At 54.8% G+C, this 13,099-nt stretch overlaps 2 protein-coding genes across 2 annotated transcripts; one reads left to right on the forward strand and one right to left on the reverse strand.

Annotated features, from left to right (window-relative positions):
* Positions 1-150: 150 nt before the first annotated feature.
* SYS1 (SYS1 golgi trafficking protein) lies at positions 151-2,483 on the forward strand. The gene is made up of 3 exons (XM_064729857.1): positions 151-354; positions 983-1,050; positions 1,599-2,483. The coding sequence occupies exons 1-3, from the start codon at positions 193-195 to the stop codon at positions 1,837-1,839; spliced, it is 471 nt and encodes a 156-aa protein (XP_064585927.1). The 5' UTR covers positions 151-192; the 3' UTR covers positions 1,840-2,483.
* A 3,158-nt stretch (positions 2,484-5,641) lies between these two features.
* Positions 5,642-9,890, reverse strand: LOC135456235 (neuritin-like). Its single transcript, XM_064729978.1, has 3 exons — positions 9,713-9,890; positions 9,205-9,352; positions 5,642-6,669 (listed from the first exon to the last, which is right to left on the reverse strand). Exons 1-3 carry the CDS (start codon positions 9,759-9,761, stop codon positions 6,444-6,446), a joined length of 423 nt encoding a protein of 140 aa, XP_064586048.1. The 5' UTR covers positions 9,762-9,890; the 3' UTR covers positions 5,642-6,443.
* Between the last annotated feature and the right edge of the window lie 3,209 nt (positions 9,891-13,099).

Raw genomic sequence — 13,099 nt, forward strand, 5'->3', positions numbered from 1 at the left:
GATCGGGGTCAGGATCGGGATCCAGCGGGATCGAGGACACCGAGCGGGGTTAGGATCAGGATTGGGATCGGGACCGAGCGGGCTCGGGGCAGCGGGCGGGGCTCGGGGCCGCAGAGGGTCCTCCCCGCCGCCAGGGGGCGCTCTGGCGCGGCACCCCCGGCACTTCCGTCGCGGGCGGGCGGCGGGCGGGCGATGGCGGCGCAGTTCCGCAGCTACGTGTGGGACCCCGCGCTGATCGTGGCGCAGATGGTGCTGCTGCAGGCGGGATACTACAGCTCGCTCGGGCTCTGGCTCGCCCTCCTCGGTACCCTGGGCAGCACCGGGCCCTCCCTCCAACAGGTGTTCAGCGACGAGGTGAGGGCGCGCCCCGGGAAGCCGCCGCCGTGGGCACAGGCCGTGGAGCGGGGGGATTGCTGGGGCTCTCCGGGGAGGCAGAGCCCGCTCCCGTGTGGGCATTCCCGGTGCTAGGGACAGCTCCCCGCCCTGGGAGCACCCCGGTGTGAGCTCAGGGCTCCCCTGCCCCATAGCAGCCCCTCAGTGCACAGACCTGTCCTGTGTGCGTGCCCCAGTGTGGAGGTAAAGCCGTCCCTCTCAATAGGTACCCGGGGCAGAGACAGCAATTCGGTGTGTGGTGGGAGGTACCCCCATCTAGGGACAGACACCCTGTGCAGGTGGTGCCCCTGTGGAGACAGAGCACCGCGTTCTGTAGGTGATACCCCCTTATAGAGATACCCTTTATAAGTACCCCTGGTATAAATACTCCCTACCCCCTAGAAACAAACCCACTATGGACGCACACCCTCCACCCCCAGTTTAGGGGATTCCCCTCAGCACAGAACCAGACCTTTCCCTTTCCCATAGGTGCCCCCAGACAGACAGACATGTCCAGCTCCTCCTGTAGATCCTGATCCAAGCAGGGCTGTGCCACGGGAGACTCGGGCTGCGATTTGTGCCGCGGGTTCCTACTAATAGTCCCATGTAGATTTTAGGCTTCTCAACCCCGCCGGGGAGGCTCTCCATGATGGCTTTCATCCTCAATGCACTCACCTGGTAAGTCTGCAGCTAGCTGGAGCTCCTGCATCTTGTCCTTTTCGTGCCATTAAGTTGTAAAAGAATTCAGTGTGGTGTACTGCCTCTCTCTAAACATCTCCCAAAATTCCTATGCCTTCTTAAGCATGTCTGCCGAGGGCAGTTGGGAACTGCAGACTCTTGGCTTTCTAGAACCTGGAAAAGTCATTTCACTTCTCTGCCTCAGTTTCCCAGCTGGGACTGAGATTTGCTTTTGTGGGAGATTTTACTAAAAGTTAGAATTAATGGATTTCAGCAAACACTAATGTATTAGGAGATAGTCTATAAATTCCTGCCTGTTTTCTGCACTAAAATCTAACTTTCCTGCCATCATGTAATTAAAAAGCTGTAAGCCTGCAAGTGTTGCTGCAGCAGCCAGGAGAGAGGTCAGAAACAATCTACTCTTAAAAGATTTGAAGAAGTTTTAAACCCACTGCATAATCAGCAGTGAGAACTGCTGACAGCTCTTGCTGCAGCACCTTTTCCACAGGTCTGGTGGAGTTCATTAATCCCTTGCCTTTGCTTTGCAGCGCTCTGGGCTTGCTGTACTTCATCCGCCGAGGGAAGCAGTGCCTGGATTTCACCGTCACCGTTCACTTCTTCCACCTGCTGGGCTGCTGGATCTACAACTCGCGCTTCCCCTCGACGCTGACGTGGTGGCTGGTGCACGTGGTGTGCACGGCGCTGATGGCGGCCATCGGCGAGTACCTGTGCATGAGAATAGAGCTGCGGGAGATCCCCCTCAACTCCGCCCCCAAATCCAACGTATAGACTGCCGCTGGCAACCGCGCGCTGCGTTTTGTCATTGTTCCCAGCACAATGCATCCAATGCCTCAGAATCATCCCTCAAGAAGCACAGCAGGTCTGTTCAGACTTTATGGTTTTGGTTTTGTTTTTTTTCCTTTGGACCTCGGTGACTGCATGAGTGTGAGCGTCTCCTCTGGCATCGGCTGACAGCAGGGGAGGAGCAGAAGTTTATTTTGTTAACACAAAGTATTAATATGGACTGGATGGAGAGTGTGCCCTTCAACTCTTCACTCGTGAGACTGTTAAATGCCAGGTAGCCAAACTCGGTGAGGAGCATTTGGAATGTAACGATGTGGGAGTGCCCTTATGGGAACACAATGGTCAGCTCTGCTTGCTGGAGCTGCCACGGTGAGCAGTGGGGCTGGGAGCTGCTGCTTCCAATCTGTGACTTCTTTGGGCTTTGCTTGGGAAAAGAGTCAAGGAAGTGAATGGATGGGGAGAAAGAAAACAGTTGTACTTACCTGAATCACCAGCTGAGACACTAAATAATAACCTGTAACGTTAGATGGGTTTGTTTGCTGTTTCCATGTTTGATACACAGAGGTGACAGACAGCAGTTTGCTGAAGAAATCTTTTGTAATAATAAAAATATAATGTTGCTGTGAGTGTTACGGCTCTCCTGGGAAGCTGAGCACTTCAAGAAATACCAGAGTGTCTGTATCATGGCAACAGGAGGATGCAGCCAGAGAACACTTGGCTGTCAGGTGCCCACTGTCTGGGGCACATAAAATTTCCTACAATAAACATTTCATACCTCTGCTCTGGAGGGAAGGCATCACTGAGTGCTGTCTGGGGAAGTCAGCTGGCATAACCCCACTTCAGGGGGAGTGTCAGCAGTCCAGGATCTCCACATGTGCAGCCTGAGCCTGGAGCTGCCCTGGGGAAACCTGCCAGAAGTGTCCTGCAGCCATGATGCTCTTGGATGGGCTTTCCCATCAGGCTTCAGCAGTCCAGCAACAGGTTCTTGCCTGGTAGAGGTGATGTTAAGTAAGAGACTGTTGTTATTTCTTGAATATTTAGAGGTCCTTCAAATAAACTTCACCAGGCAGGGACATCCCCTTACTGCTGAGGGTCCAGAGCTGGGTGATTCCTCCAGATCCAGCAGCCCAAGCAAGCAGCCCCACATCCTGCCTGGTTTCCACTGAGGGATGGCCATGGTGTGCAACCCCAAATGAGGGCAAACCAGGTCTAGAGACAGAATTTTTCTCCTGTGCAGCATCTTGCTGCAGTAACTTCCCTTTGTATGTTAATATTTGTAAGTTTTAATTTGCAGAAATCGTTTGCTAATTCAGTTGTTGGAAAGTGGTGGGATGATGTGAGACTGATAAACTCTCTGGAGGTGCTCTTGGGCAGCTGAGCTGTATTTCAATCTCTGCTCTCACACTCAGACACTGTAAATGGGGGCAGGGTGACATCCTGCTGCTTTACATGCTCAGCAGGTCTCCAAAGGAGGATTTCTGTCTAAACAAATGTAACCAGCACTTTTTATACTGGGGGATTTCACCAGGAGCCCATCCTGACCAGAGCCCCTGTAAGCAGGGTTTCAAACAGCAGCAGCTTTCAGAGGGAAGAGTTTACACAAGTGTTTCTCTGGGCAGGAGCCAGCCTGGAGGGACACCCAAAGGTCACTTCCTAGGGCTGCCCCTGCAACAAGACAGTCCATCCCTTCTCAAAATCTCATTTTTCATGTGCAGGGATACTTTCCTTTGTCCCAGTCACCTCAGGCTGGATGTAAACTGGTCTCCAGTAGGTGCCAGTATGTCCCTCAAAAAGAGCAGGGAGTGCTGTGTTGGGATCAGGGTGAGGAGCAGAGGGCAGTGCTGCCTCGGGGTGACGAGCACTGCCGTGCTGTTAGTCATGTTTTAAAACTCCTGCAGGGTCATTTTGTCCTCTGCTGCTTCGTGGTGCTATTCTTGAGAAAGAACATTCCAGTCCTGCAGGGACAGGGAAAGCTTGCAGGTTTACCTCAAGGCTTAGTACCACACCAAAGCCTCGTGTGAACTGCTGTGTTCAGGGCTGTTCTTGAGGCAAGAAGGAGCTGGGGATTAATTACAGTGAATTTGAGAGCAAGGAGACAAAGCCACGTTCCTCCAACTGCTGCCAGGGTTGCTGTGGGTCTGTATTAACAGAGCTGCCACCTTTGTTCCCCTGCAGGAACAAAGGTGAAGACTTTGGACTAAAGAACACTTAAGCCATTTCTTTTTAAATACATGAGATATGCTGTGACAGCTTCAGCAGCTTCCCTGGGGGGGAGATCTGGGGACAGCTTTGTATCTGGAGAAACTCACAGCAAGGCCATGAGAAGGATCCTTGACAAATGGGGCTTTAACACTGAGGCTGCAGGACATCCCAGGAGCTGCACTGCACCAGCATGAAGTGTGCTGTAGGATCAGAAATCTTTCTGGAAGGCTGCTGACTGCCCAGGAGAAATGAACCTGTGTATTACCTTTTTTTTTCCTAAGGACTTCTACTTTAATTGTCCTAGGCATAGAGGAAGTTCTGCTAAAAATGAAATACTGATTGAGGAAACTCATCACTCCCATACTGTGAGACCTAGTTTTCTCTCACATGCTTTCAGTCAGATTTAGAAGCACCTTTGGCTTACACAAAAAATCTGCTGCTCCATACCAGAACAGTGGCAGATGGTCTTTGTTTCTTAATGAATCTTTGGGGGTTTTTTTTTGTGTGCTATAGTTGAGGGATTTGCTTCCAGGGAAGATATGTCCCAAGACCTATTCTTCTCAGAGATGATGGCAGTGGCAGTCAGCCATTTGCATCCATGGTTTTGCAGAAAGATTTCTTGCCAATCTGATTCTTTTACATTCCCTCTTCCCAAAGCTGTTTCAACGTAGAAAATTTTAAGAGAGGAATTGCCAAATTCAAAGACAAGGCAAGGGTTGTGGGATTTTAGGGGGCTGTGCTTATTTCTTTTCCTAATGGCATTAAACAGTTGTTCTAAACAAAGAGCAGGTACAGGATTTGGAGCCAAAATACTCCAGTCTTGGTTGTACATCACCCTGCCCTGCTTCAGCTTTCCCCAGCCATTAAAGTTAACAGGGAAAGGGGAACAGGATGAAACAGCAAACAGTGCTGTTGACTTGGAGTACAAAGAAAAATGAAGCATCTGAGTGGTTCACTCCAGGTTTTACAATGTTCTGATTTACCCTTTCTCCAGTGTTCACCCTAAGGCTTTGTGCCCCAGATGCTGAGTACTGAATACATAAGTAACAACTTGTGCACTGAAGTGCTGTCTGAACACCAGCTGCTCTGGCTTATTTCTTGGAATTTGTTCCAATTTCTTCATTATCTCCTGCTGCTGCTGCAGGAGCAGAGTGTTGAGGGATAGTGAAGGTAAGAGGAAGAACACGTGAATGCCAGAGGAAAGCAGCATGACCCAACAGCACTGTTAGAGAAAAAGATCCTTTGCTCCAGAAACTTTCCCAATGCCTGGAATGCATCTGGTGGGATCTGTGGAGTTAGCTGGGCTCTGGTTTCCCTGCTCACACTGAGCACACACCCCATGGCCCTGTGCAGCCAGGCAGGGCACAGAGATCCATCAGCATCCATAAAACACAGGCTGCCTTGGGCTAACCAATAAAGTTGTTGTGTTTCTCCAACATACTCAGAAATCACTTGCAAACACCTCTCTGTTCCAAGTACTTCCATGCTTGTACTGAAGCTGCAAAACTGACAACACTCTGAGCCACAAAGGAAACAAGAGGAGACTGTGCTGTTGAGCAAGAGCAAGGACAAATAACTTCTGCCATACTGTTGGCTCTACAACAAACTTTAATACTCTGGAATTACACATTCTACCCACAGCTGCTTACAGGTACCTTGGGGAAAGCTTTAAAGCAGAGGAGTTGCTATAAATCCCTTTTGTCCTCCTAGCTTGATACTCCCTCTCCCCCCAAATATTTTCCACCTCTGTCCATAGAAAAGGGATTTACACATAACACAGAAGTTACTCAGGAATTCAGATGTGTGCAAGAGAAGTCATGCAACTGTGATTGTTGTTCAGCAGGGGTTTTACCACGTCCTCAAAGAAGAAAGGCCAGCACAGGGCAGTAAGGTCTCCCTTCAGCCTGTGACAGGACAGACACCATCCCCTGCACCTCATGGAGCAGTGGGAAAACACCCATCTTGTTTTGAGTGTCCAAATCAAAACCCTGGAGAGTTGATCTGGTGGAAAGAGTCAGCAAAGTAAACAGGTTTCCTTCCAGTTGCCATAAAAGAGCGCAGAAGTATCCAGCATTCATCTTTTTTCCAGAATTTATCATTTCTCCCCAAATCCTGTGCCCTGTATTTACAAGTTCCCAAATCTCCCAACAGCCAGATCTGTGCCTGTGCCTTGAGGCAGAAGGGGGAGAGGAGTTACTCCAAATTACAGAGAAATTTCAACACCCTGGAGATGCTGCCAAGCTCTTCCATGTCTCACAGGTGCAGAATGGAGCTGGGAGTTTCTGAGCTCCACACAGTGTATTCCTCCAAGGTTTGGAAAACACATCTGAAAGGTGCCACACCACACCCTGCCACCACTTCTGTTGGGATACTCACAGAGCTGCAGTTTATAAGTTCAGCCAAGTGACGATGAGGGGGATGCTGAGCATGGAAATGTTGGGAACGTGGGTCCAGGCAGAGCTTTGGGCCATGCTGGGGCTGCACAGGTCGAACAAGCTGCCTTGAAATTTGGTTTTTCTGGACTCCCTTCTCAGCATCTCCCAGACAGCTGCTGCTTCCTTCTGGCACTCCCAGAGCACTGTCAGGGCACAGGTGTGGAATTCATCCCAATACCTGCAGCCAGGAGACACCACACTGTCAGTCCCTTTGGGCTGCCACAGTGCAGGATGCCAGGCAGAGCCTTGCTGCCCTGAGCCTGCCCTCCGAGCAGCAACAGCCCTTGTGTTTTGTGCAAGCTTCCCAGACTATTCATCCCCTCCATCATCTCCCAGAGCATCTTGGCTAAAACTCCAAATCTCAAAACACTGAAATTATTTATTCCTTTTTTCCCCCCTCCCTTTTCTCTGGAAGTCAATAAAATCCATTATTTTCCATCAACAAATGTTTCCCTGAGTATCTCACACAGGCTGCAAACAAAGGCCCAGCACATCTCATTCATCACTTTCTCCAAGCAGAGTCAAGGGCAGATGGGAGCACAAAGCAGGGAGAAGGACAAGAGCTCCCACAGGCTGTCTCAGCTTTCCTGAGGTACGGGCAGGGGCAGCAGGAGTTAGTCACTGTGTTCTCATTAGAATCATCTCCATTTATCTGCTGGGTATTACTTTCACAAGTAGAAGCTGTTCAGTGCAAAGAGGCTTTTGGAGACTACTAGAAGGAAAAGAGAAAACAGGCAAAGACAACCCGTGGTCCTGCAGGAATAAAGCAGGAGCTGCTCTGCTGTCCTGTCCCACATGGGCTGGGGCTGGCACCGTGCCCAGCTCCCTGCAAGCTGTAAACAGGAGTCTGGAGGACAGCAGCAATTGCTCTGACACCTTCCCATGTCTGCCAACACACCAGGCACACACGTCACCTGTCAGGAGGGGGATGCAGTCCAGCTGGCTGGGAGGGGACACTGCACCTCTGTAAGGTCCTCTGTAAAGTCCCCTGAGAGGGGACACTGTGCACCTGTACAGGACAGCACGGTTCTGAGTGCCTGTGCTGGGGATGACACTTTGTGCAGACAGGCAAACCTGAGCACTCTGCTTGCTCAGAGCTGGGGCTTACGTCAGAACGCCAGCTGTGAGGGAGTTCATTAAACCGAGTCACTGTGGCAGAATAAACGTCCCCAGATAATGAGAAAAGCTGGTGCCAGCCCTGGCAACCTCCAGCGCTCACTCCCAACCTGCAGCAGCAGCAGGCAGCTCGGACAGGTAAGAGTTAAACCTGCCCCATGTCTTCAGGCAAGACAAGCTCGGGAAGGTGAAGGAGAACACAGCTCCAGCCTGGATCTGCTCTCAGCTGGGATGGCAATTCCCAGCCTTTCACCCTCCACAGCCCCCATCTGCTCAGGCAGGCAGGCTGCACACCGAGCTGAGACACCAGCAGCCCCCCAGAGCAGCTCCTGGCGCCCTGTCCATCCCTCAGCCACCCTCCTGGAGAGGGGACCAGCTCCAGAAATGGATAAGGCTGGGTGTCAAAGGCAAATAATTCAGAAATATTTCCTGGCAGGAAGCTGGGACATCATCAGCTTCCTGCCAGGGAAGATCCCAGGACCTCTTTGGGGATGGTCTGTGCCTCTGGGCTGCAGGAAAAATCCAGATCACACGTTTCACATGAGCTTCAGCAAAGGAATCTCTCCTCCAGCAGCAGCATGGACTACACTGACTGCTTGGGTGTTTTCTAATACTAAGAAGCCTCCTTTAAAAAAAAACCTAAACAAACCAAAAAACATCAATTCTGCCCAAACCAGAGCAGTTCCCATTTCAGCCCACCCATAGGCAGGCCCCAGGGAGGCTGTTCATCCCGATCCGGGTTTCTCCTGGAGAAGGGGGAGCACAGAGCAGGTCCCAGCCTGCAGGGTGGTTTCCAGCAGCACAGAAAGCGTGACCGCAGGGCACCCAGCCCTCCACCTCGCTCTGCCAGGTTTCCACCGCCCCCAGGCACCTGGGTTTTCCCTTCACTGCTATCTGCATTTCCTTGTAACTCCCGTTCACTCCCCACAGCTCCTCTGGAGATGCAAAGCTGCCTCCATTTATCTCTGCAAACATTTTCCATCCACCTTGCTGCTCTCCTAATCTGCTTTTTAAGCAGACCTTTCCCCAAATCTGCCCAACACCACCCCTCATTGCCCAGCTCTTCTTCAGCTCTGTTACAGTTAACATCCTGCCAACATCACCACCTCAGGGCACCGCTACAAACTCGGGCAAACCAGGGCTGGGACAAATCCACGCCTGAAGGATGAAGGGTCCAGACAGGGAGGGAGAAAACTTCTTTTGGGCTGTCCCTGGCAGCGCTGGGCACTGGGTCAGAGCACTGACAGAAACCTGGGGTGCAGGGGAGACTTTCCTGGGTCCCTCTCTGCTCCTCCTGGCTGCAGGCATGCAGGGGCTGGTGGGACCAGTGCTGGAGCTGGAGCTGCTGCCAAGGACCAGGGATACAAACTCCGGTGGGACACAGGTAGGAGATGGATGGATGGATGGATGGATGGATGGATGGATGGATGGATGGATGGATGGACGGACTGAGAGAAGAAGTTTGCTGGGTCAACGTGAAACTGTGGAGTGAGGTATGGAGCCCATGTGTGTGTGCATGCACGACGGGACTCAGGAGGGCAAGAGCCTTCAGACACGGGCAATGCCAGAAGCCAGGCTGGCCATGCCCCGTACTCACCTGCAGACCCTGTGCAGCCCCTGCAGCTCGATGCCCTCCTCCTCCTCGTACGTGGCCATGCTGTCCCCCAGCTTGAGCACGCAGTCCGAGAGGCCGCGGTAAGCGTCGGCGCAGGCGGGTCCCGCTGCCAGCAGCCCGGCCAGGTGCCCTGCCAGCCCCGGGGGCGAGGTGAGCCCCGGGACCCCTGGGGACAGAGCCCAGAACCCCCGCCCCGGGGTGCCCCGGCTGGGCGAGCGCCCCTTCCCCGCGGGACAGCCTCGAACCCGCCGCCCCCCGGCTGTGCCCGCCGCTGTCGGGGTGTGCCCAGAGCCCGGCGGACACGGCGAGACCCGAGCCCGGTCAGCCCGGGCTGCCATCCCGGGACAGGCACCCCCGGCCCTGGGACAGCGATGGGGGGAGCCGCGCGGACCCGCCCGGACCAAGGGACAGAGAGAGGGAGGGAAGAAGGGAACCCTCATCGCATCCCCCCTCCTCCCGCTCCCCCCGCCCCGACCCCCGCATCCCTCACCCAGGGCGAGGAGCAGCACGGCCGGGCCCCGCCGCTGCCGCTGCCCCATCCTCCGCCGGGCTCGGGCTCCAGCCCCGCTCCGCTGTCGGTGCCAGTGCCGGTGCCAGTGCCGGTGCCAGTGCCGGTGCCCGCACCACCGGGGCCGGCAGCGCTCCCCTCCCTCCCGCCTCCGCGGGGAGGGCACCCGTCCCCAGCCGCCGCTAATGAGCGGCTCCGGCCGCGACTAATTAAGGAGGGGGCCGGGCCGAGGCTGTCGAGCGTGCGGGGCACCCCCGGCCCCTCACCCGCAGCCCCGGGATCCCGAGCCCCGCACCTCCCCGCCTCGCATCTGGCCGGACTCTGCCAGCACCGACCGCTGCCCACACTGCATCCACCTCCGGGAACACGGCACCCCCGTACCAGCATCCTCACCCCAAAGGCCCCCACCCCCTGCCCACCGCAGCCTCTGCTGCCCACTCCGGGTGTGACCGAGTCGGGGACATGGCACAGTGCCCGCTGCCAGCAGCAGGATTCCGGGCAGGGCAAGGAACTCTTCACTGAGTCTCTTGAACAGCACAGGAGAGTGCAGTGAAGGGTGGGAAGCAAAACCCAGAGCTTTTGAAGGGTCAAAGGACTAAACATCAGCACCTACAGCTCCAAAACCTCCTGCCCAGACCCTGGCTCAGCAATTCCTGAGGCTGTGTGGTCTTTGTGGCATCAGTTGGGATTTTGCATGTCTGTGGCTTGATCCCAGCTCTTGCTCCAGGAATCCCTTTGGCTCCAGCAGGAAGGGGAACAGAAAGTTTCCTGCCTGCTTTGGTGGCATTGCTGTGGAGGCTGGGGATGTCAGATCCCTCTCCTTGCTGGTGACAGCTTTGCTCTTGGGGACACTGCTCTGCACCAGCCCATGGACATGACTGGTACCAGGACCCTCATAAGTGGGACCCCTCTGTGCCCTGGTACCCTCACCCCCAGGGCAGCTGTGCCACCACAGCCAGACAACTCCAGCCCCAGGAACCCGGAGCAATTGGAAACCACAACTCTGCAAACACTGCATGTACCCAAATCTAAGCAAAAAGGGCTGGGGTGTGAAAACCAAATGCTATTTCTTTATGAAAGATCAACAAAAACAACAAAATACAACATTTGTTTACAGACGAGTGCCACGTGCTGCATCTTCACCAGTCCTGTGAGAAAATCAAGCAGCATGGTCATTCCAGTCAGGCACATTCCATTTGCCACCAGCCTGGGACAGGCAGGGGAGAGCCTGGCCCAGAGGTGTCCCCACATGCCCACAGCTACCTGCAGGGACAAGCCAGCCCCAAGGGCTCTTCCCAAGAACCTGCACAACGCCCCAGGACACACGGGGCTGCTCCAGGAGCAAAGTCTGTGCACAACAGCTCAGCTGCCTGAAAAAAAGTGGGATATGATGAAGAGGGAATTCCTCTGGGACAGGCACCTTCTGCCAGTCCTGCCTGCTCCTCCTGTGACCCAGGCTGGTGTCCTGCTGTCCCCACAGCACATCCCAGCTCTACCTGCCCCCGTGCCAGCAGCTGGCAAGCAGGAATGTCTGGATGGCACGGAGCCCGAGGATGTGGGGACACGACACGCCGGGGCTTGGCAGGAGCCTGTCCCAGCACCACACAGGCACTGTTAGCGCTGTGACAGGGGGTGCTCCCTCGGGACAGGGCATGGCCAAGAAACAGGCTGGCTCCAGGCACGGAGGGCTGGTGCAAACCCCATCCAGGCTCCCCCCACCTCGCCTCGCCGGCGGAGATTCTCGTTTCTCGGCAGCCACATTCCTTTGAGGGTGTTTATGGCTTTTCTGTCTCCCCGCTGTCCCAGGCTAAAATCGCCCCTTTTAAGGGAGCCACAGGACCACGGGTTGCTGGAGCTTTGCCGGCTGCAGGCTGCTCCCTTGCAGTGTATCGCCTCATTTACTGGAAAAGCAGCCTTGCCTTGCCTTGTTTTTTTTCTTGACTCCACAGTTTTCTGATGGAGTCAAGCTGCAGCTCACTCCCAACCCCATCCACGCATGCTTCCCAGAGAATAAGATGTATTTTCACCAGCAAGTGATTCACCTGTGCCTGGAACTGGTTTGCCTTTCCTTAGCTGCCGATTCCTCCCCAGCTCCATCCTCACCCCGCAGCTCCTGACTCACCCCCCAAACCTCTAATAAACGGGAAAAACCTGAGCAGGAAGGGCAGGAGGAACAAGTCACCTTACATTTTTCTCACAATGACAGGGGCACTTTGATGCTGCCCCCCCTGGGGTCTTTTGGCAGGAGCTGGGGAGGAGAGGTGACATTGCCACCTGGGCTGGTGACCGGGGCATTTGGGGAAGGGGCTGTTGGCACAAGGCAGCGCTGAGAGCCCGCTCTGGAGGCACCAGGCAGGCAGGGATGCTGCGGCAGCCGAGACAGACCCTGCAGGTTTCTGGCAAGAATCATTCCTAGGGCTCCGTACCAGAAGTGGAGACTCTCCGCTGACTCCAGCGTCACTTCTGTCCCCTCTCACCTTTTGGCCCGGGGCAGGCACGCTTTGCTACGAGTAAAAAAAAAATCATTATGTAGAGCTGGCTTGCCTGCAATGGTTTAATGGGAATAAAATGTGTGCCCCGCTGAGCGGCACGGCTTGTGCTGAAGAGCCAGGATGAGTCAGGCTCGGTGCCGATGATATCAGTGCTTCTCCAACGCCCTCCCGGCAAGGGAGGATGGAGGGGCCACGACAGCCAGGGATCTGGGGACGTGTCACTCTGCACGGGCAGCACCCACATGCGCCGTCCCCGCAGCGGGAATTGGGGATGCAGCGAGCTCCGGGGACCTCGGGGTGCTCCGGAAACTCGGGAGTGCACAAACAGCTCCACGCCTCGCAGCAGCGCCTGCTGCCAAAAGACACAGACGTGTCACATAGCAGAGACCTGAGCTAATCCCGGCGCTGCCTCCTCGCCCCTCCGCTGGCAGGGCCGGCCAGGGGGCAGCAGGGACGGTGCCCACACGGTGATGCTGCCCGGGGCCACACAGAGCTGTGAACAAGGCAGGTACCCGGCAGAGATCTGGTCATGCCGCTGCTCAGAGACCACAATCCCCCATTCGTGCTACACCAGCCTGGTCCCCCCAAACCGCAGCGCTGGCACCCCAAACTATGTGCAAACATCAGGCAGGAAGGACTGGGAATGTTATGGACAGGGATAAACATTTATGGGGACAAAATTCAAAACCACCGTGAAAGCTGAAGCCAGCCCCCGGGGTGCCGGCTCCGGGTACCCACACAAAGCCGGTTTTCGGCAGCAGGAGGTCCCAGGAGAAATAGGGGGGACAGCAAAGCAACAGTAGCCAAAACAGAGCTGGGACACAAACAATAGTTATCTTTTGTTATGCAGACAGCGAGAGGAACACACTGAGAACGG

This window comes from Zonotrichia leucophrys, chromosome 20 (assembly GCF_028769735.1).
Source record: "Zonotrichia leucophrys gambelii isolate GWCS_2022_RI chromosome 20, RI_Zleu_2.0, whole genome shotgun sequence".
Taxonomy (NCBI): Eukaryota; Metazoa; Chordata; class Aves; order Passeriformes; family Passerellidae; genus Zonotrichia; species Zonotrichia leucophrys.